Raw genomic sequence first — 20,252 nt, 5'->3', positions numbered from 1 at the left:
AAAAATATACTTACAAATTTAATTTTACAGCAAAAATTAGTTGGATATTTTTTTTTTTGCAAGAAATCACTTATGAATTTAAAATACGTAAAAAAAATTACTTGTGAAATTTAAATTGGTAAAAAAATGTACTTGCTGATTTTTAAATTGATTTTGTCGCAACAAAAAATGCTGTGAATTCTTTTCCTTTGAAATTTTGCAAGAAATCTTCTATGAATCTTTAAATTTCACGGTAACTAATTACCTAGAAAGAAATTACTTATTAATTAAAGTTCGTAGGAAATACTTTTTCTTATAAATTTCTTAGAAATCTGCAGAAAATCACCATAAAATAAAAAAAATTCTAATAGATTTAGTCATTATCTAGTTCAAATTTAATATAAATCTTCAAACATAAAATTTTAATTTCTACCTAACTCAACTTCTTAATGATAGGTTTAGTGAAATTTCAAAGGTGAGGTATTAATATTCTGTTAACGTGTTTCCAAACTTTGTTGCCAAGTCATGTTACCAATGTGGGTTCACAACGTGAAATGTCAAATTATCGGGATGCCGAGCAGGATAGGATGTCGAGCTGATCAGAAGTAGAAAGCATAACCTTTTACGGTTGTAATCTTGTAAATCAAACTATTATAACCTCACTTATCCTAACAACCTAACTCACAACTACTTCTTAATATGTTTCCTCTCATCATACATATTATATCCTATCAGTTTCACTATTTCTTTAATGAATAAGTGAGCTACTTCTACTACGATGAAAGGGTGAGTTAGGGCAAAAAATGAGCATATTTAGTGAGTCTATCCACCACCACTAGGATTGTGTCTTTAACTTGGATCTTAGGCAGCCTGCCAATAAAATCCATAAAAATGTCAAACTAGACTTGAGTGGGAATAGGCAATGGGTGCAACAAACCTACCAAAGCTAAAGTTTTAGCTTTATTACTTTAACACACCTCACATCGTTGGACTCACTCTTTAATGTCCCTTTTCATACCTTTCCAATAGAATACCCTAGTTATCCTTTTATACGTCCGAAAATAATCATTATGTTTTCCTGTAAGGGACTCATACATCTCTTTAATTATGGTTGATATGCTGAAAGAGTCTTTATGTAGCAACAATTTACCTTAGACCTTTTGCTAGAAGCATCCGTTTCTAGAGTAAATGATTTAGAAAAATCAATAACTGCCAAAACTAGTAGTTGAGAAACAACCTTCTTCAAGGCCTCAAAAGCATGTTGAGCCTCTATTGTCCAATGAAAGCCATCTTTAAATAATAATTGTGTGGGTGGTTTAACAATCTTACCATATCGTTGTACAAAACGTTTGTAATAGCCCATGAAGCCCAAAAATCCTTGTAAAGCCTTGGGATTTTTTGGAATTGGACACTTCTCCATGGCCTCTACCTTCTTTAGGTTTGCTGCCACCCCTTGCTGGAAAATGATATGGCCTAGATATTCCAGCTGTAATCACCCAAAGACACACTTCTTGTTGAGTTTTAATTTGTGTTGGTGCAATACCCTTAAAACTTCAGTTAGGTGGGTGACATGAGTTGCTAAAATGGGATTGTAGATTAATATATCATCAAAGAAAACTAAGACAAACTTTCTTATAAATGACTTTCTTATAAATGACTGAAGTATACGGTTCATCAAGGCCTGAAAGGTAGCAAGAACAGTGGTCAGCTCAAAAGGCATGACTAGAAACTCAGCTCAAAAGGCATGACTAGAAACTCAGCTCAAAAGGCATGACTAGAAACTCATAATAGCCTTCATGAGTGCAGAAGGTAGTTTTCTCAATGTCTTCTTTGCACATCAAAATCTGATGGTAACTAAATTTTAAATCCAGTTTAGAAAACATGGTTGTTCCTGCTAATTCATCCAACAATTCCTCTATTACTAGAATAAGGAATTTATTAGGAATAGTGATTTTGTTTAGAGTCCTATATTCCACACAAAATCTCCAGACAACTTGATCTGTCTAATTATCGACAACAAAGTAGGTTTTTGAGAGGACTTGTCTTTCCCTTCCTTACACTTACAATCTTCTCAATAACAGCTAAAAACAACTCATGTATAGACTATATATAGTAGTCTGTTTACAATAACCTATATAACTACCTTTTATCCTTATTCCTCCTAACATACACTTTTTCTCTGAACTTATCAAATAACATGTAGTCAAAAAGGAGTCAACAAAAACATTTAAAACAAATCCCTAATTATATGAATTCAGACATGTAACCAAGTACCATCCGTAACCACTAAACAATTATTTATTGCTGATATAGAATACAACAACACAAAAAATTTATGTATTGCTTTAAGAGGATACTGAAAACCCCCATTTTCCAAAGTTAACCAATCTGTTAGTGCTTCTGTTATATGATCATAAAACCAAATATTGCAATACTTTAGGGAACTGTGAATCCCTTCGCATAGGAATTCAAATAAAACCAACTAATCTCTTTAATATAGTTTACAGGACAGACCTTAGGTATCAATCTTAGAAAATAACTGAAACTGTAGTGAATATATTGTGAGAACTTGAAATTATGTCTAACCGTGGGAGAAATGTAAAATATGAAATAAACATGCTAAAGTGCAATGCAAATGCTTCCTATATATTTCAAATGCTAAAATCAACACAAAAATAGAAATTAAAACTAATCTACATGCTCAAAACAGTGAAACACGAATCAAATGCAAAAGCTGTGAATATACCTGATAACTATGGTGCAGGTATGGTTCGAATCTGTGAGTGAATGGTGTAGAAATAAAATTAAGCTTTTGAATGAATATTATATGGATTGAATTGAAGATAGGAACTGAAAATTTTAACAAGTAAACATCAGAAAATGAAAATTCTAAACTAAGATATCCTAAGTTAACGAAATCAACATAAACAACTACCTAAATTCTATTTTGTTTGATTTTCAAAATTTAAATGAAAAGAGAGATGGATTATGGATTAGAAACACAAAGCAAAAAGAAACCACCCATTAAAATGAATGGAAAGTGATTGGAACAGTGAATCACAAATATACTTATGAACAGATCACTCAAATTAACCCAAGAACTGAAATTTAAAGTGAAGAACTTAATTCTTGTTCTTATTTGAGTTTTGACAGTTTGCATTTACCCAGGTCAGAATCCAGTATGGTAGCACCTTCTTCACAGCAGCTTTTAATCCAACATGGCAGCCACTTACTTCAAACATGACAGCAATACCCAATCAACACTATAACTTCGCACATCAGATTTTATTTACTCAAGTATATCTACATGTAATATAGGATTAATGCTGCTAAGAACAAAACTGAATTGAATCAACTGTAAGCTACATTAATACGTAAGCTATACTATAAAAGTCTATATAAATATAATTAAAGAACTAAACTAAAATGTCCTAACTATGGCTAATCTAAGGAAAATTAATAGAAACTAGCGTTTTTCTATTCTAAACTAAATCTGACTTAAAAACTAAGACATAATAATCTAGAAACTTCTAAGGACATGCAAATGGCCTAGTAAAATTGTAATATTCTGAGTGCTATCAGGAACAACCAACCAATAAGTTCATAACCAATAAGTTCATAACATAAGTAGTCCCACACTTACTACATGTAATATAGGATTAATGCTGCTAAGAACAAAACTGAATTAAATGCAACTGTAAGCTACATTAGTACGTAAACTATACTATAAAGTCTATCTAATTAAATAACTAAACTAAAATGTCCTAACTAAGGCTAATCTAATGAAAATTAATAGAAACTAGCATTTTTCTACTCTAAACTAAGTCAGACATAAAAACTAAGAAATAATAGTCTAGAAACTCCTAAGGATATGCAAATGGCTTAGTAAAATTGCAATATTTTGAGTGTTATCAGGAACTACCAACCAATAAATTCAAAACCAATTGTCCAGAACATAAGTAGTCCCACACTTTAATCTGCATAAGTATGAGATCATTGACTTTAAAAGTGTGCATGATTTAAACCAGTAGATGAGATGAAAATTTGGCTAAAAACAAAAATACTCAAACATTATACATAACCGGAAAAAATTTGCCACTGAAACCAACCTTTGTTTGTTCACGCTTAGTTCCTACAACAGGTGAAAAAGATGCATCAAGCATATCAACGCGATGTAGAAATTGAATGAAATCGATCTTGAGACGACCTAATTCATTCTGTAAAAAGTCATACCGGCTTGCTTCCAACATATATTTTTGGTCTGGTGTGCTTTGCTGGTGGCTTTTCAAGCTTTAGTTTGTTTTTCAAAAGCATCATTTTTGTACTTTCAGCTTTAACCTTGTTGTGAGTAGCCATTTCAACATGCTTTGTCAAGGGTGAGAGTTCAATGATCTTCTGTTTGAAATCCTCAATTGTCTTCTTATCGTCTTCTAACTGCTGAGACATCTGATCAGCAAGACATTTCTATTTTCAGAAACCTTATTTTTCTCTTCTCCAAGTAGCTTGCAAACTTCATCGCCTTTCTTCCTCTCAGAATCATACCTTCTCTTCTCTGCCTCGACAAACTCCTTCAATCTACCTATTTCCTTTTCCTTTTCAGCAACCATATTCTTCTCATCTTCTAGCAATTTGACAGCTTCAGCCTCTCAGAGTCAGCCTTTCCCTTCTCCACCTCTAGCAGCTCCTTCAACTTACCATTTTCCTTTTCCCTATCAGTTTGTAAGGTCTCGTTCTCATCTCCATGGCTGCTGCACCCCTGCTGTGTTGTGGGAGTTACGATGACTTTTTATACAAAGAGTGAAAAGTACACTTTTCACAACCATAACATGTTAAAGCTGCAAGCATATCCTTTTCTTTTAATCTTTTTCAAGTTAGATGCTAGAAAAATAGCAAACAACTTTATTTACTTGGTCATTTATTTTGGTTCACATGCTTTGTGATTGAGAACCTAACAGCCCTTCATATACCTTAACTAAAGAAAACAAAAAAAATTGGAAAAGCAAAAGGGAAAGATAGAAGGAGAAACAAAGTGGTCTAATAATGAGATTGGTTTTTTAACCATTTTTGAAGGCTCTTACTCCTTGATGTGGAGCAATTCAAAGTCCCCTCCACAAATGGAAACAAAAGAAACCAAGAACTAAAAAAAATGATAATTGGAAAAGTAAAAGAGAAAGCAAAGCAGAAAATTATGTATTACTTGTTTAAGGGAATTCTTTTCAATTGGCCTTCTATCTTATATGTCAATTTCCTCTCAAGCATTAAGGAATGAGAAAGACAATGCAAACAAAAATCCAAAATCTTTGTATCACCTCTCATATCCAACTAGTCCTTGGTGAAAATCTTTATGGCCAAATTTCCCAAAGTCAAAGTTGAAACTAACCCATTGTTGAAAAATTCAATTTAATCCAAATTAAATTTTGCAATAATAATGATAATAGTGATCAATGACAAAAATCACGTTCCAGTTACCTTCTATCATGCTAGTTCAAATTCGTAAGTTATAATGTATAACTAACAAGGGTTAATAAAAAAAATTCATCAGAGCATTCAAAGCCAAGGAAAGATCTATCGCTGTTAAAAAGAATTTGAAAACTTTATTCATTACGAGAAATTTTCTTTACATGTTTTACCGATGAATACAATATATTCCTACAAGAAAGAAGTAAGCTAAAATCACTGAAAGATAAATCATTTTGGCCTTGTCTAATAACCAAAAGCTAATAAACTAGAACTGCAGGTCCCCTTTTGTGTCAGAAGTTATTGCATAGAGTCACACAAATCTCAACAAAATACCTTCATGCATCAACCTCCAAATGAGTTGAAGCTGGAAGATCAAAATAATCTTCATCAAAGATTCCTATGTCTTTTAATGAGAAGTTTGACCAGTACTCCATATCTAAATCTGAAAACTTAACGTGTGATAGATCCAACTGTGAATGCTCCTTCTTTGTTTCTGGGATGGAAAACTCATTTGGTATTGAATTTTCCAAAAATACAAGAGAGGCATTGCAGTCTAATTCCCTCTTATCTTCTGTCCTCTTATCTTCTGTGTCAGAATCTGAATTTATAGGAGAAGGATGAAGGCTGGGTTTATTACTTATTTCTTCTTCAGGACAGACCACAACAGCCTCACAATGAGTAACAACATCCTTATTACATGTTGTAACAGATTTATTGGTTGCTGTTCCAGGTTGTGTTTTTATGATTGATGAGGTGGTGGTAACTTGTGAACCTGTAGCTGTGGAATTCACAATTAATGATTGAGTCCCTAATGGTGGGAGCACGTTTAGAGCTGAGAGAGAACATGAAATAAAAGTGTTAAAAATTAAATTGAAAAGATATTGTATGCTTAACATAGACAGAAACCATTATACCTTTAACTTGATTTTTCTTCCCAGGTGGTCTACCACGAGGTTTTTTTGCAATTGTGGGCGCATGTATTCCTTCACTATTCTTTCTCTTGTTAGACTGCTGCCAGTGTATGTTGTTGTATGTGTTTGTGTTCTGAACAAAGGAGGTGGTACCAGTACATACACCTAAAAAAAATAAAATCAAAACTATAACACTTCGAGGACTGTGATTTCAGGAATGAAAAAAAACACCAATGTTTAAATTCATGTACCTGAAGGGGTTTTATTCGTAACAGGAATATCTGTTGGGATTAGCCTCTGAAAGGAACGATAAGCATAGACGACATTTTGCACTTCCTGCACCAATTTCTCAACTCTGTACTTTTCTTGCATGATCGCAACCCTTTCTTGATTCAAGATTAAGTTTTTTCTCTTCAAAAATATATAATCATCGAGTATATGCTTTAAATTTAACGAAGGCTTGTATATCTAGAAAACAAAAAAAAGGAAGAATTAAATGAATTTGGTTAAGAGAGAAAGAGAAAAAGAGTTGTGCATTGTTAAAAGGAGAAAAAGAAAACCTGATTGAATGAGGAACCGGCGAAGAGGGAGGATGCTTCCATGCGGAAAGTGGCACGCGTATGCGATAAGTTGTTGGCGCAGAGATACTGGTCTACTATGAATGCAACTTGACTCGGCGAAATGTTAACCTTTCCGAACAATTCTTCCACTCCCAGGCTTTCTTGCATCATCATTTTTTATTTCTTTTCAGAATTTCGAGAATGCAAGCAAAGAGAAATCGTGATGGCACTCTGTGAGACAGTTTGTATTTAAACACACCAGCTTCCCACCTTTTGAATAATTTTTTTAAAATATTTTATGTTTTTTCCATTTTTAATTTCCCCTTATCCTTTTATTCAATTATTTTCTTCACTTCTATTTACTTAAAAATAGTTATTCTAAATTCTAATCACTTTTTTGAAATTCCAAGAAAAATCTATTAATTAGGTTCAATTATTCACTCTCAATTATAAATAACTTATATTTAATCAAATCTATGTTAATATATCAGTAAATTAACAATCTTTTATTTTCTAAATTTATAAATAATTTTATAAAAATTATTCATTTTTCATCCAAAATAAGGTATATTTGAGATTGTTACTTTTAATAACATCAAACCCATCATTCAACCTACTAAGGTACAATCTTCTTTACTAATTTGTTTTCCAATGCTGCTAGCTACATAAACACATTTAACACCGGATCATGTGGTGGAAGACCCACTGCTCAAGGAGGATTTTCATTTTAGTTATTACAATAACTTAATGTTTTTCCTGCCATAATGGGAAAGGAAATATTTAAAACTCTTCAGATTCAAGAGCTAATTGTAAAATACAAATAAAGAAAAAAGTCACAAGAGACAAAGAAAATTAAGACTTGAGAAATAATTTCTTCCTCGTTTATTCAATTTAATAAACAGGAAAAACCAGTAACAACATATATAAGTGTTGATTGTTCGAGACCAAACACTCATAATATCATAAAACCTAACGGGCTTTTACTTACTATATACCGCAATTTCTTTCCACGTCCATAAAATTTTCAAAATAACCATTTTACTGTTTGAAAAATTGACTTGCAGAATTACATGTTCTAGAAACCTTACGGAATTTCCAGAATTATATTTCCTAATGAAATTATAGGAACATAGTTTTCGAAATGAATTTTTCAGAATAGAATTTTTCAGATACATGTATTATAGAATAGAGTTTTCAAAATAAAAGTTTAAAATAATATATAATATCTTTCGGAATGAGGTTTTTTAAATACTTCTAATATATTGTGAAAGAAATTCTCCAAATCATTTTTGAAATATATTTGGGAAAGAGCTTTTTCAAGATGATTTTTTTTTCTGCATTTTTTCTTTTCTATGTCTGGAACAATCTCTCTCGTCTTCTTCCTCTGCAGTAGTAATGATGAAAGTGACGGTGATAGCAGTAACAATGACAATATGACGATGTGGTAAAGTATTAGAGAATATTTGAGTTTTTTCCTATTATTATGGATACAATTAGTAATTGTAGGGTGCATGAAGCAACAGTAGAGTATTACAAGTCTGTTACATGATTATTACAAGGCTGATGGCGGAGAATCATCTCATTAATATTCAGGAACCATGACTAACAATAGTTAGAAAAAATCTGAGCAAACCTATGGATGAAGAACACACCTCAGCAAGACACCAAATAAAAGACGCCTTTTAGCATCATCAATGTAATTGTTCCTGTGAAAAAAACATTAAGAAAACATGGAAAACATAACTCATTAGACTGTATCAAAACTTAAAAAGAATTTGACTACAATAATAAAGTAGGATTCCTCTCTACTCTAGGCAGCAACAGCTATATGGAAAAAAAAGAGCATTATTGTATTTTAGACGTTGTCTATATATAAACTATTGAATTTGGTAACTGTTCAAGAAAGGGAAAAAAGAAAAGCACTTGGGTGAGAACACTCTTATTTACATAAATAACAAAAGCGGTAAGATAGAATCTAATAGGCACATACGTCTTTGGATCCAATTAGCACTTATCTCTCATAAACATCCTTAGACCGACATAGAAGTTGTCACTATTTTCTGACATATAGTGTGATATTTCTAATCATTTATCATTCAAAATTCATAGATAATTGAACATGCATATATATCTCACGCAACAATGTGAATGCAAACTAAAGGAAAATTACCTTCCCCAATTGAAAGGAAAAACATATTTTTTTCTAAGGGATAAAGAACATATTGTTTAAACTATCAGCACAAAAAATACATTTATAAATATAGTATAATAATTAATTGTTAGTATGATGTTTATTTTGAGATTATGAAAATTTTGTATAAATGTATAAAAATAATTGAATTTCAAATATATGAAATATATTGCTAAAGCACCAGCACCAAAATTTGGATTTCAAATTTTTGTAATCAATTATGATTAGTGAAACATCTTAAAAGAATTTAAATGAGAACCAGACGAAACTCAGTTTAGAGTAGAGCGAACTAGTATAAAAATAATTGTTTTATTTTTCAAAAATTTTTCATTAAACAATGTTTTATAAACTTAAGTGTTTAATAACTATTATTTACCGTTCAACCCCTACAAAGAAAATTAAACACTGATTTAACGAAGGATATGTCGTTAATTGCACTCCTTTGTTTAAGGAGGGAAGTTGGATTACATAAAACAAAGAATAATAACATTATTTGAATTCTGGCATATTGACATGTTGGACGTAGTCGAGAACAGAAACTATATACCTCTAAAAGAAGAGAATGAGTTACTGGCTAGAAGCATATGGTCAAATAATTAAAAACAAAGTTACATTCTCAACTCCAAAGCTTGTAATTCTCTAATGTGTGATTTGTCTAAAGAAAAGTATAGGAAAGTCCAAGCCTTCAAAGACATCAAGGAGATGTGGGACACTCTTGTCATCACGAATGAAGGATCAAATGAAGTAAAGAGGAACAAGTTAAGTTTGTTAACCAAACCATAAGAGTTGTTCTCCATGTTGGACAACGAGAACATTCAAGCCATGTTCAACAGATTCCAAACCATCCTAATGAGATCTATGGGTAAGGTCTATTATAATTTTGATAATATTAATAAAATTCTACATAGCCTCCCAAGGTAATGGAGACAGTAAGTCATAACTCTCATAACATCGAAGAACCTTGATAGTGTAATTTTAGAAAAGTAGGTTGGGATCCTGAAGGTTCACGAGCTTGAGCTACAACAGGACAATATGCTAAGAAAAAAAGATAAAAGTGTCACTCTCAAAGCTCAAAGACCATCTCCCACAAAGGCCTTCAACACTGAAGAATCTTCCGAAGAATCTAATGATGAGGAAGATTCGAATGAAGAAGAAGAAGATGAAAAATTATCATTCATCTCAAAGAAAATTCACTCCATGTGCAAAAAGAAAAGAAACACTTTGTTTAGAGGAAGAGGCATTGGGTCTACCTCAAGAAGTCAACCAAAGGATAAACAAAAAGAAGGACTAGTGGTTTGTTAAAAATGCAAGAAGCCAAGGCACTCTAGATCAGGCTCTAATGAGGAAGTAGATTTCATAGACTTACACTTAGTCGTTCAGGCTTACAATGAACTTTAAATAAAAAGTTGTTCAAAGAAAACGAATCCTTGAAAATGATTTGATATCATTGAGAGATGAGACCAAATCATTGAAAGAAAGCAATAGCGACCTAAAAGGGAAGTTGGTTGAGTATAAACGAGAAGTTGAAAACCTCATTTTAAAGAATGAAAGATTTGAAAAAAATGCTCAACGATTGTCGAGGATGCTAAATGCATCAAAATACTACAACATGAAAATGACATTTTATATAAAGGGTTAAATAGAACATTTGAGGGAAATGAGCGTTTAGGGCTCCTAATCAAGGGTTGTAGACACCCTTGTGATAAGCGATGATTTGGTTTTACAAATAAAAACACTTATCCTATGCCTAAAATTAAAATTACTTATTGTTAAAGACAAAATCGTTTATACGCCTAATCGTCTAATACTCATTTGTAATCATGTGAAGATTATAGTAGAACCAGTATAAAATCTCTTGTGCAATTATCTCTTCTCTTACCTAAATGATCCTCTTGTGAAAACCTGCAATCGTGCTTTATTTCCACACACAAGAATCTTCCAAGCTAAATGATATTTTTCATAAACAAAGTTCTTAATAAAATGTTGTAGTATCTACATTCTGAATAGCATGACAAACTTTTTTATTATACAAATCTATTGAGTCAAGCTTCTAATCATTTAAAGGAAAATTTCAAGAGCTCGGTAATGTGCTATATCAGAAGAGTTGTGAAAAATTTTCCATTAACACTATTCAACCCCTCCCCCTTCTAGTGTTTTTCTGGTACTTCGCTTATTTTGTTAATCCCAATGATAAAAATACTAGTTATACATCAACTTCTGAAAATAAGAAGATTTCCAAATCCAATAAGAAAGGATCAAATGCTAAATGGGTACCTAAATACAAAATAATCTTTCTTGCAAATATGCTTAGCAGTCAAAAAGAAACCGATGTCCTGGTACCTGAACAGTGGGTGCTCATGACACATGACCGGGAGAAAGGTGTATGTTCCAAAGTCTAAGGAGTAAGAAGGGAGGAATAGTAACCTACGAAGGAAACCAAAAAGGCAAAATAATTGGCATTAGAAAGATATGTACCCTCTATTGATAATGTATTCATTAACATAATTTGTTTAACATAAGTCAATTATGTGACAGTGAATATAATGTTGTTTCCGAAAAAGGCCAATGTAGAGTCATAGACAACAAAGGTCTACTAGTATTTTCTGTTGATGGGCAAGGAAACTTATACAAGATAGACCTAAATGATTTGCATGCTCAAAGTGTTTCATGTCTAGTGTCTATAAAAGATGAGGCAATGATATGACATAATAAATATGAACATGCAAACATGAGATTAATCTCAAAGTTGCAATACCATGACATTATAAGAGGGTTGCCTAAAGTGTCATTCAACACAGGCTTTTGTGATACTTACGTGAAAGACAAACATGTCAAAGAATCTTTTAAATGTAAAAATTTTATTTATACAAAAAGACCTTTTGAGTTGTCTCATATAGATGTATTTGGTCTTACAAAAACCACATTTGTAAGTGATAAATGCTATAGACTAGTAGTAGTTGACGACTTCACTAGATGGACATGGGTAAAGTTCTTAACCCATAAGAATGGTGCTTTTGACACCTTTTCTAAACTTTATAAGGTAGAAAATGAAAAAGATTGTAAGATTATGACAATCAGAAGTGACCATGGTGGAGAATTCGAAAATGAACATTTTTAAAAAAATTACGAAAACTCTTAAATAAATCAAATTCATAAAAAGATAGAAAAAAAACAAAGAAAAAAACCATTACAAAACACAGCATCCATTTATTTGAAAATTGAAAATTTTATAAAAAAGGAAAAAAATAAAATAAAAATTAATAAGTCTGAATCTATTTCTATTGAACCTAACTATCCGCCTTAGTTTTACTTTTCTCCAATTTCCATCTTATCATTGAAGAAAGAAATAGGGAGAGAAATCCTAGTTCACCTAAAAGTTATATATTTTGTGGGACCATTTTGATGAATAATATAAAGCAGTAAATGTAAGGTTCTATATAAAACCAAAGCCGTTTTTGGTTAGTATTGGTTGAACACACTCAAAACACCTGCTGTTAATTGGTCATTGTCTTGTTGCATTCTTTCTCAATCTCACAAGTTCTTTTTCCTTTCCATTTCTTCATTACTGTGTACAAAAATATTTCCCAAAACTATTGTCAAATTATAAATCAATTTATAATATATAATTAAGTATAAATCTTATTTTAAAGTTTTGTAGAATTAAATTATATTTAAAATCTACTTCTTAATAATTAAGACTTTAAAATATCTCATTTTATATTTAAATTCAATTCACATATTCAAAGTAGTCAAATTATACAATAACTCTGCTAAAAAGAAAGAAGATAATGCAAAACAATATAATAAATAATAAAAATATTGAATTAATATCATTTTTAGTTGGGATGAATATTAGATCTTTTTTCAAAAAATGGTGTAATTCAAAGTTAATATTACAAAACTTAGGAACTTTTTTAAAAATAATTTCATGTTAATTTGAGTACATATATCATGTGGTTAAAATTTGTTTGATAGTGTTGACCTTACGTGTTAATTTTTTAATAACAAAACCCAATTGATTATGATTTAGAACAATCTATTTAAACAGAATATAATTTTAGTATATAATAAAATAAGTTGAAATGATCAATTTTTTTAACAAATCTCATCAAGATTAATTACAAAATCATAAAAACAAATTTAACAAAAATATAAAAATTTATTTTATTTAAAAATTTGATTGGTTAGAAATGTTTTTTAAATCTTCAATTATTATGAGGTATACTAATATTTTAAAATAGATGATAGAAATTTAAATATATATTATATTTTGTTATTATAAATATTTTCACAATTTATCACTTTGTAAGAGAAATGTACATAGAAAAAAATTAAACTAATACCTAACAGCACCTTATTAGCTTAGAAACAAACTAAAAAAAAATGTTTGAATATGATACGGAATACACCATAATCTGACAAATAGCGTATAGTAGAAAATCCTTGTAAATATATCCTTATAATTTTTTTTGGTTTAATAGTCAATTTTGTCTTCAGTTTCGTTGACAAATCTTAATTTAGTCCCTCGTTTTAAAAGTGTTAGAAATGAATCCTCACTTTTAAAATTTTGAGTCAAATTAGTCACTTTCGTTAAATATAAACAAACGGCAGAAAACAGTGCTAACATCAAGCGTAGTATTCTGTTTACCGCATCCATATGTTCTTCACTCGAATTATGCATAAATTGGCTCACCACACTTACAGCATAGGCAATATCAGGGCGAGTATGTGACAAATAGATAAGTTTCCCCACTGATTTTGGTATCTTCCTTTATCCGTAGGCACTTGGTTTGTGTATTGTGAAAGTTTGTGATTTTGAACAATTAGAGTATCTGCTGGTTTGCAATCCAGTAGCCCCACCTCAGCCAATAGATCCAACACATACTTTCTTTGAGACAAGAAAATGCCCTTTTTCGACCTTGCCACCTCTATTCCCAAAAAATACTTGACTCCCCCCAAATTCTTCATCTCAAACTCAGCTGCCAATTGCTCTTGTAGTCTTGTAATTTCTTCTGTTTCATCTCCAGTAATGATCATATCATCTACATAAACAATTAGAGTTGTCACCTTTCCTTGTCGAGGCTTAAAGAATAGAGTGTGATCTGTGTTACTTTGGTTAAAGCCATAACTCCTCATAGTTGAGCTAAACCTTCCAACCCATGCTCGAGGTGATTGTTTTAATCCATATAATGCCTGCTCTAACTTGCATACCACCTTGGTTCTAGAAGAGGGCATATAGCCTGATGGGATATCCATATAAACATCTTCTTCAAGATCTCCATGGAGAAAAGCATTCTTCACGTCGAGTTGGAGTAGTGGCCAATCTAAATTTGCTGCAAGTAATAACAAGACTCTAATAGTATTTAGTTTGCCCACTGGTGAAAAAGTCTCTGTATAATCTATCCCATAAGTCTGTGTGAACCCTTTTGCCACTAGCCTTGCCTTGTGTCGATCAATGGATCCGTCAGCTTTGTATTTGATTGAAAACACCCATTTGCACCCCACTGTCTTTTTTCCCTTCGAAAGTGGTATCAACCTCCATGTATTATTCTTTTGTAAGGCCTCAATTTCCTTTCGTATGGCTTGTGCCCACTTAGGACTAGCTAATGCTTCTTCCACATTCTTTGGAATATGAAAGGAGAATAACATCTCTGTGAAGACTTGAATAGGCTTTGATAATTGTTGAGTAGACATATAATTTGCAATGGGGTACTTGGATCGCCCTTCTTCTATATCAGGAGAGTACCTATTTGGTGGCTTTCCTCGGTTGTTCCTTATAGGTAATACATATCTTATAGGTAATACATATGTTCCTAGAAACTGATGATGAAGAGATAATAGAAGAACTTACCTCAAGATTGTTCTCAATGAAAGGGTCGGGTGCTTCGGAGCGAGGGGGCTCTTCACTTTCTTTATTGATATACACTTCATTGACGGGAACTTCTTCACTAGCAATTTTTTCACTAATTTCTTCACTAGTAATTCCTTCATTAGTAGAAGGATCCTCTTCACTCTATTGCATTTCTGTAGGTTCATCATGGATTACTCCTTCAACTTCTTATTCATGCTCTCCAATTTGTTTTTTTTTCAACAACTGATGATGGAGCTGCCAAGTACTAATTTGGCTCTTTATTGATGGACTCCCCCTGGAGAGCATAATTGGGTACTATAGGAGAAAATAAAGGTTCAGATTCTAGGAAAGTCACATCCATATTGATATAGGTTCTATTGGTGGTAGGATCAAAGCATTTGTAGCCTCTTTATGCAGTCCATAGCCCAAGAACAAGAACCTAACAACACACGGATCAAGTTTGGTTCGTTTGTTTTTCTGAAGTTGAACAAAAACTACACACCCAAAAATCCTAGATTAAAGTATCAACATGGTAGGTAATTGTACATGAGAGGAGAGTACTTATAGAGGTGTTTTAAACTGCAAGACCTTGGAAGGCATGCGGTTAAGGAGGTATACCGCTATAGTTACCACATCGTTCCAATGGCGAGTGGGAACATGGGTGTCAAGAAGGAGAGCACGTGTTGTCTCCAAGATATGACGATTTTTCTGTTTGGCAACACCATTTTGTTGTGGAGTTTGTGAGCATGAGGTCTCATGAAAAAGACCATGTTGTTGGAAGTATGCTTTAAAGTGATGGTTAACAAACTCCCTTCCATTGTCTGACCGAAGAACATGAATCTTGGCTGAAAACTGATTCTGAATCATAACATGAAAATTCCGAAATATTTGAAACACTTCATCTTTAGTCTTCATCAAGTAAAGTCATGTCATTCGTGTGCAATCATCGACAAATATTACAAACCAACGGTGACCAGATACAATAGTCCTAGGGGAAGGTCCCCACACATCCGAGTGTATTAGAGCAAAAGGAACACTACTTTTATTCAAACTCCTATGATAGGAGGTTCTATGGCTTTTAGCCAGAATACAAGTATTACATGTAAACCCAGCATTTTTCAAATTTAAAAATAAATCTAGAAATAAGTGTCTCAAATAACCGAATGATAGATGTCTCAATTGACGATGCCAAATACAAGTATTACACATGTTAGTTCATGAACAATACCATTATGAGACAAATAATTGAGAAATTCATTATTCAAATATTCACTACCACCATGAGACCTAATTCTTTTAATATTTGTTCCAAATTGATTTTGGACTATATGGAAAAAATTAACAAAGATTTGGAAAACTTGTGATTTGTGTTTCATAAGGTATGTCCACGTGACACTAGTACAATCGTCAGTAAAGGTAACAAATCATTTGGCTCCAAAAATATATTCTACGATAGGTCCTCAAACATCATAATGAATTAAATCAAATGGAGAAGTACTCTTTTTATTACTAATAGGATAAGATCCACGATGGTGTTTTGACAACTTACAAATAAAAGACTCAACAGACTTCTTGTTAAACAAATGGAAAAATAAGGATTTGATAAGATTGAATGAAGGATTCCCGAGCCTTTTATAGGTAAAATCGTCTCTCTCGTAGCAAGGTCTTCAAAAAGACAATAAGTTGAAAAAAATGTTATTGAACAATTTAAATCATGTGTGACTTTTTTCTTAAACATAAAACTATTGGCTAATTGTGGAACATGTAAAACATCCTTTAATACAATAGATGAGTCCAAAATTATACTCACAAAGTCGCATATAGGTATACCCTGACCATTCGCAACTGTAATAAGTTGTTCTCAATTTGTTTTACCACATGAGTTGAAGGACACACGAAAATGTGTCATATGATCAATTGCTCCTGAATCAAGAATTCAAATACCTTGAGACACGTGACCAACAGTATTGAGACAAATCTTAGCTTTCATGGATAGAGTACAGGATCCAGAGGGCTTACTCATTGATTCAACTATTGCTTCCAAACACTCAAATTACTCTTTATAAGCTTTCATATCAAGAGACATAAATTTTTTTCCCCAAACTGAGTTGTCTGTGCGAGCAAGGATAGAGAAGAAGCTTGAAGCTTTTGGGTTTGCTCGCGATAAATATAAAAGAGAAGAGATTAGGAAAAAAAACTCCGAATAAAGTTTTTTAGAGAAACCAACAATTGGGAAATAAGGATTTTTAATTAGGATTACATAATTTTTTTTATTGAAAAGTTTTCCCTTCTTTTGAAGAGTAATAAAAAGAAAATTTCATTTTAAAAAAAATAAATTAAATTTTTATTATTATTTTTTGCAAATAATGGATATCTGCGAGTCGAATAGTATAATACTGACACCCAACCCGTTTAGAAACGGGTATTAAAATATCCGTTATTCGTTACCTGCAGATAATAAATATCTGCATATAGTAACTATCCGTCATGAATTTTATCTGCAATAGTAACTATCTATCATGGATTTTATTCCCTGATATTCGCGGACACGAATTGTTTTTTCTTTCCCTAATCACAACCAGTAATATTCATTCTTTTATATGCTTTCAACATTTTAGAAAAAAAAAATAAAAAAAAAATATTAAGATGATGGATAATCTTTTTAAATAAATCTTCATTTAAAATGCTTTTGTTTTAATAAAAATATACAATTTACTTAATTACATCTAATAGTAATTATCAAGATGAATTATTCATTTTAATTATTTTATAAGGGTACTAATAATAATCACATTATGAGAATTACTCTTAAAAGTCTATGTAATAAACATGTAAATAAATAGAAAAAAGTAATTAAGGGTTACAGAAGAACATGCTAAATAGGATTTCAACATTAGGCCCAACATGTTTCTCCTTTCTATTTTCACTATTATTCTTGGATGGGTGCTGCTCGCTCCACCACCACACCTTTCTCCCTCCACCTCCCCAATTTTCTTTAATTCCAATTATATCCTAAAATTAAAATTTTTTACTTTTACTATTTTAGTATTTTAATTTTTTTCAAACCTAATTCTTCTATTTACTCCCTGCACCTTCCATCTTCCATTTCCGTTTAATAATCTTCCCTCTTCCGTTTTACTGCAACCCTCTTCTCCCTTTCACTTCTCTTCCTTCATTTCTTTCTTCTTCATTTTTCTTTTTGGTTTCAAACTTCCCTTTCATAGTGTGGAGGACCGTTTGGTGTGGAGCAGCCGTTGGTGCGGAGGAGGTCGTTCATCTAGCGTGGAGGAGCGTGGATCTGCGACGTCCAGGTTGGTTCTTTGCTCACCATTTAGGGTTTATTATTGTTTACGTGCTGTGATTTCTGTGCTTGAGTGGTTGTCGCGCCGAGTTATTGGTCTGAGCAGTGCTCGCGAAATGTCAAAACGGATGTGGGACATCCATTTTGCCTTCGACGGATGTCCGACTTCCGTCGACGAATGTGGGATATCCGTTGAAGGACAAACGGATGTCCCATATCCGTTTTGGCTCTCGGGATGTGTATTTTTTTTTCTTTTAATATTTTAATTGTTTTTATAATTAGAATATATATTTGATATATTTTTTGTTAATTTTTTTTAAACAGTAATATTTGATATATATATATATATATATAGTTATTTGATATATATAGTTATTTTTAAATTTTCTTTAACTTTTAGATTATTATTTGAATATTTTATAATTTTTTCTATTTGTAGTTTTTAAATGAATTTATTAAGTTTGAATTAGATACGTAAACTTTTATATATTTAAATTATTTTTTTTTCTTGAAATAAATATTATTAATTTAATTGTATTTAATATTAGTAAATTTGTATTTGTATTTAATTTATTTATAGTAAATTTGTATTTGTAATAATAATTAATTTAATAATAATTAAAAGGAAATGTATTTAAATATATATTTTTAATTAATTAGCTAATTGTTTAGTTTTTTTATTTTTATTATAGTTAATAAATTAATTATTATTAGTTTAATTTATTTTGAATTGCATTTTTTATACTTTATTAATGATATTTAAAACAATAATTTTCTTAATTTTTGAAATTAAACAAACAAATTATTGTTAGAAATGGCAAGAACACATGGTGCATCTTTTAGTTCTCGAGGTGAGAGTTCTCGCGGAGAGAGTTCGTCGCAGGGCGAAGCTAGAAGAAGACCTACCGTTTCTGCTCGTAGAAGTCGTGTAGCTTCTATCCAGGATGACCCCATAGTTGAGGAGCGAGCCGTTGAGGAACAAACATATGAGGCGTATGAGACTCATGGTGAGGAGAATGCATTTGAGGCCTCTAACGATGATGACGATGAGGAGGAGCATGCAAATGTTCATGACATATAAGAGGATGTCAGTGGATTTCCTGGAGGTCCACGTGATGATTCATTGCTGACACACTATGTTCAGCATGTAGCTTATGCTATTTCACAAGGCTGGGTGAGTGCAAAAATAAAATTTATTTTTATTATTTTTTAATAGAAATTTTATTAAATATTGATGTGTAGGATCGAGGGGACACACTGAAGTTGATCTCCCACAGAAAAAAAAAGTAAATAAGTTAGGACCATGCCACGAGGGAATTTAAGACATTGTGTTGAATTCCAGTTTGATGCCTTTTACAGGGATTTGTTATGATTACGTTGATAAGGGGTTACTCCTCGGATTCATAGAGAGGTGACATTTCGAGACCAGTAGTTTTCATCTCCCTATAGGGGAAATGTCGATTACTCTTGATGACGTCTCGACATTACTTCACCTGCCCGTGATGGGACAAATGTGTGATTTAGAGGAGTTGGAGTTTGAGGAGGCTCGTACAACCCTTGTGCAGTTGCTCGGCGTTGATGGTAGCACAACAAGTTCTGAGATGGAGGACGCACGTGGTCCGAAAGTAAGACTCAGCTGGCTTAGAGAGATATATGATCAGAGGTGTGAGTCGCAACATTGGGACTATGCTGCCAAAGCATATTTGTTGCATCTAGTAGGATGCACGATTTTTGCAAATAAGAGTGCCAGTTCTATACGTGTGTCTTACTTATTGTTATTTAGAGACGTACACGCATATGGCAGATATGCCTAGGGTGTTGTTGCACTCGCCCATTTGTATGAGCAGCTCGGGGATGCGAGTCTCGCCTCCACGAAGCAGATGGCTGGATATTTGACTCTATTTCAGGTATAGTTATAACTTTGACATTTATTTCATGTATTTATTTCCATGTTCGAAGATAGATGAAATTTAATTGAATAATTATTATTTTAGAGTTG

General features: G+C 32.1%; 2 protein-coding genes across 4 annotated transcripts; both read right to left on the bottom strand.

The window, feature by feature from the left end:
* Positions 1-840: 840 nt before the first annotated feature.
* Positions 841-4,586, bottom strand: LOC108330247 (uncharacterized mitochondrial protein AtMg00860-like). Its single transcript, XM_017564745.1, has 4 exons — positions 4,491-4,586; positions 4,213-4,425; positions 1,130-1,465; positions 841-849 (listed from the first exon to the last, which is right to left on the bottom strand). The coding sequence occupies exons 1-4, from the start codon at positions 4,584-4,586 to the stop codon at positions 841-843; spliced, it is 654 nt and encodes a 217-aa protein (XP_017420234.1).
* On the bottom strand, positions 3,952-7,215 carry LOC108331288 (uncharacterized). 3 transcript variants are annotated; one of them, XM_052876895.1, is made up of 5 exons: positions 6,911-7,210; positions 6,602-6,818; positions 6,354-6,515; positions 5,773-6,271; positions 3,952-4,735 (listed from the first exon to the last, which is right to left on the bottom strand). In XM_052876895.1, the coding sequence occupies exons 1-4, from the start codon at positions 7,082-7,084 to the stop codon at positions 5,775-5,777; spliced, it is 1,050 nt and encodes a 349-aa protein (XP_052732855.1). In that variant the 5' UTR covers positions 7,085-7,210; the 3' UTR covers positions 3,952-4,735; positions 5,773-5,774. The 3 variants fall into 3 exon arrangements, with proteins under 3 accessions (XP_052732855.1, XP_017421428.2, XP_017421427.2); XM_017565939.2 differs by lacking the exon at positions 3,952-4,735 and having other exon boundaries at positions 5,590-6,217; positions 6,911-7,215; XM_017565938.2 differs by lacking the exon at positions 3,952-4,735 and having other exon boundaries at positions 5,590-6,271.
* Between the last annotated feature and the right edge of the window lie 13,037 nt (positions 7,216-20,252).

The sequence above is a fragment of the Vigna angularis genome, chromosome 4 (genome assembly GCF_016808095.1).
Source record: "Vigna angularis cultivar LongXiaoDou No.4 chromosome 4, ASM1680809v1, whole genome shotgun sequence".
In the NCBI taxonomy this organism is placed as follows: domain Eukaryota; kingdom Viridiplantae; phylum Streptophyta; class Magnoliopsida; order Fabales; family Fabaceae; genus Vigna; species Vigna angularis.
The sequence above is the reverse complement of the archived record's forward strand: the minus strand, read 5'-3'. Positions and strand labels throughout refer to the sequence as shown.

Coding starts and splice junctions, on each gene's coding strand:
- LOC108330247 (XM_017564745.1), bottom strand. CDS start 4,586: ATGGTTGCTGAAAAGGAAAAGGAAATAGGTAGATTGAAGGAGTTTGTC. Junction 4,426..4,490: donor AGAGGAAGAAAGGCGATGAA/GTTTGCAAGCTA, acceptor CTTGCTGATCAG/ATGTCTCAGCAGTTAGAAGA. Junction 1,466..4,212: donor TATATGTTGGAAGCAAGCCG/GTATGACTTTTT, acceptor GGGTGATTACAG/CTGGAATATCTAGGCCATAT.
- LOC108331288 (XM_052876895.1), bottom strand. CDS start 7,084: ATGATGATGCAAGAAAGCCTGGGAGTGGAAGAATTGTTCGGAAAGGTT. Junction 6,819..6,910: donor CCGGTTCCTCATTCAATCAG/GTTTTCTTTTTC, acceptor TTTGTTTTCTAG/ATATACAAGCCTTCGTTAAA. Junction 6,516..6,601: donor TACGAATAAAACCCCTTCAG/GTACATGAATTT, acceptor TATTTTTTTTAG/GTGTATGTACTGGTACCACC.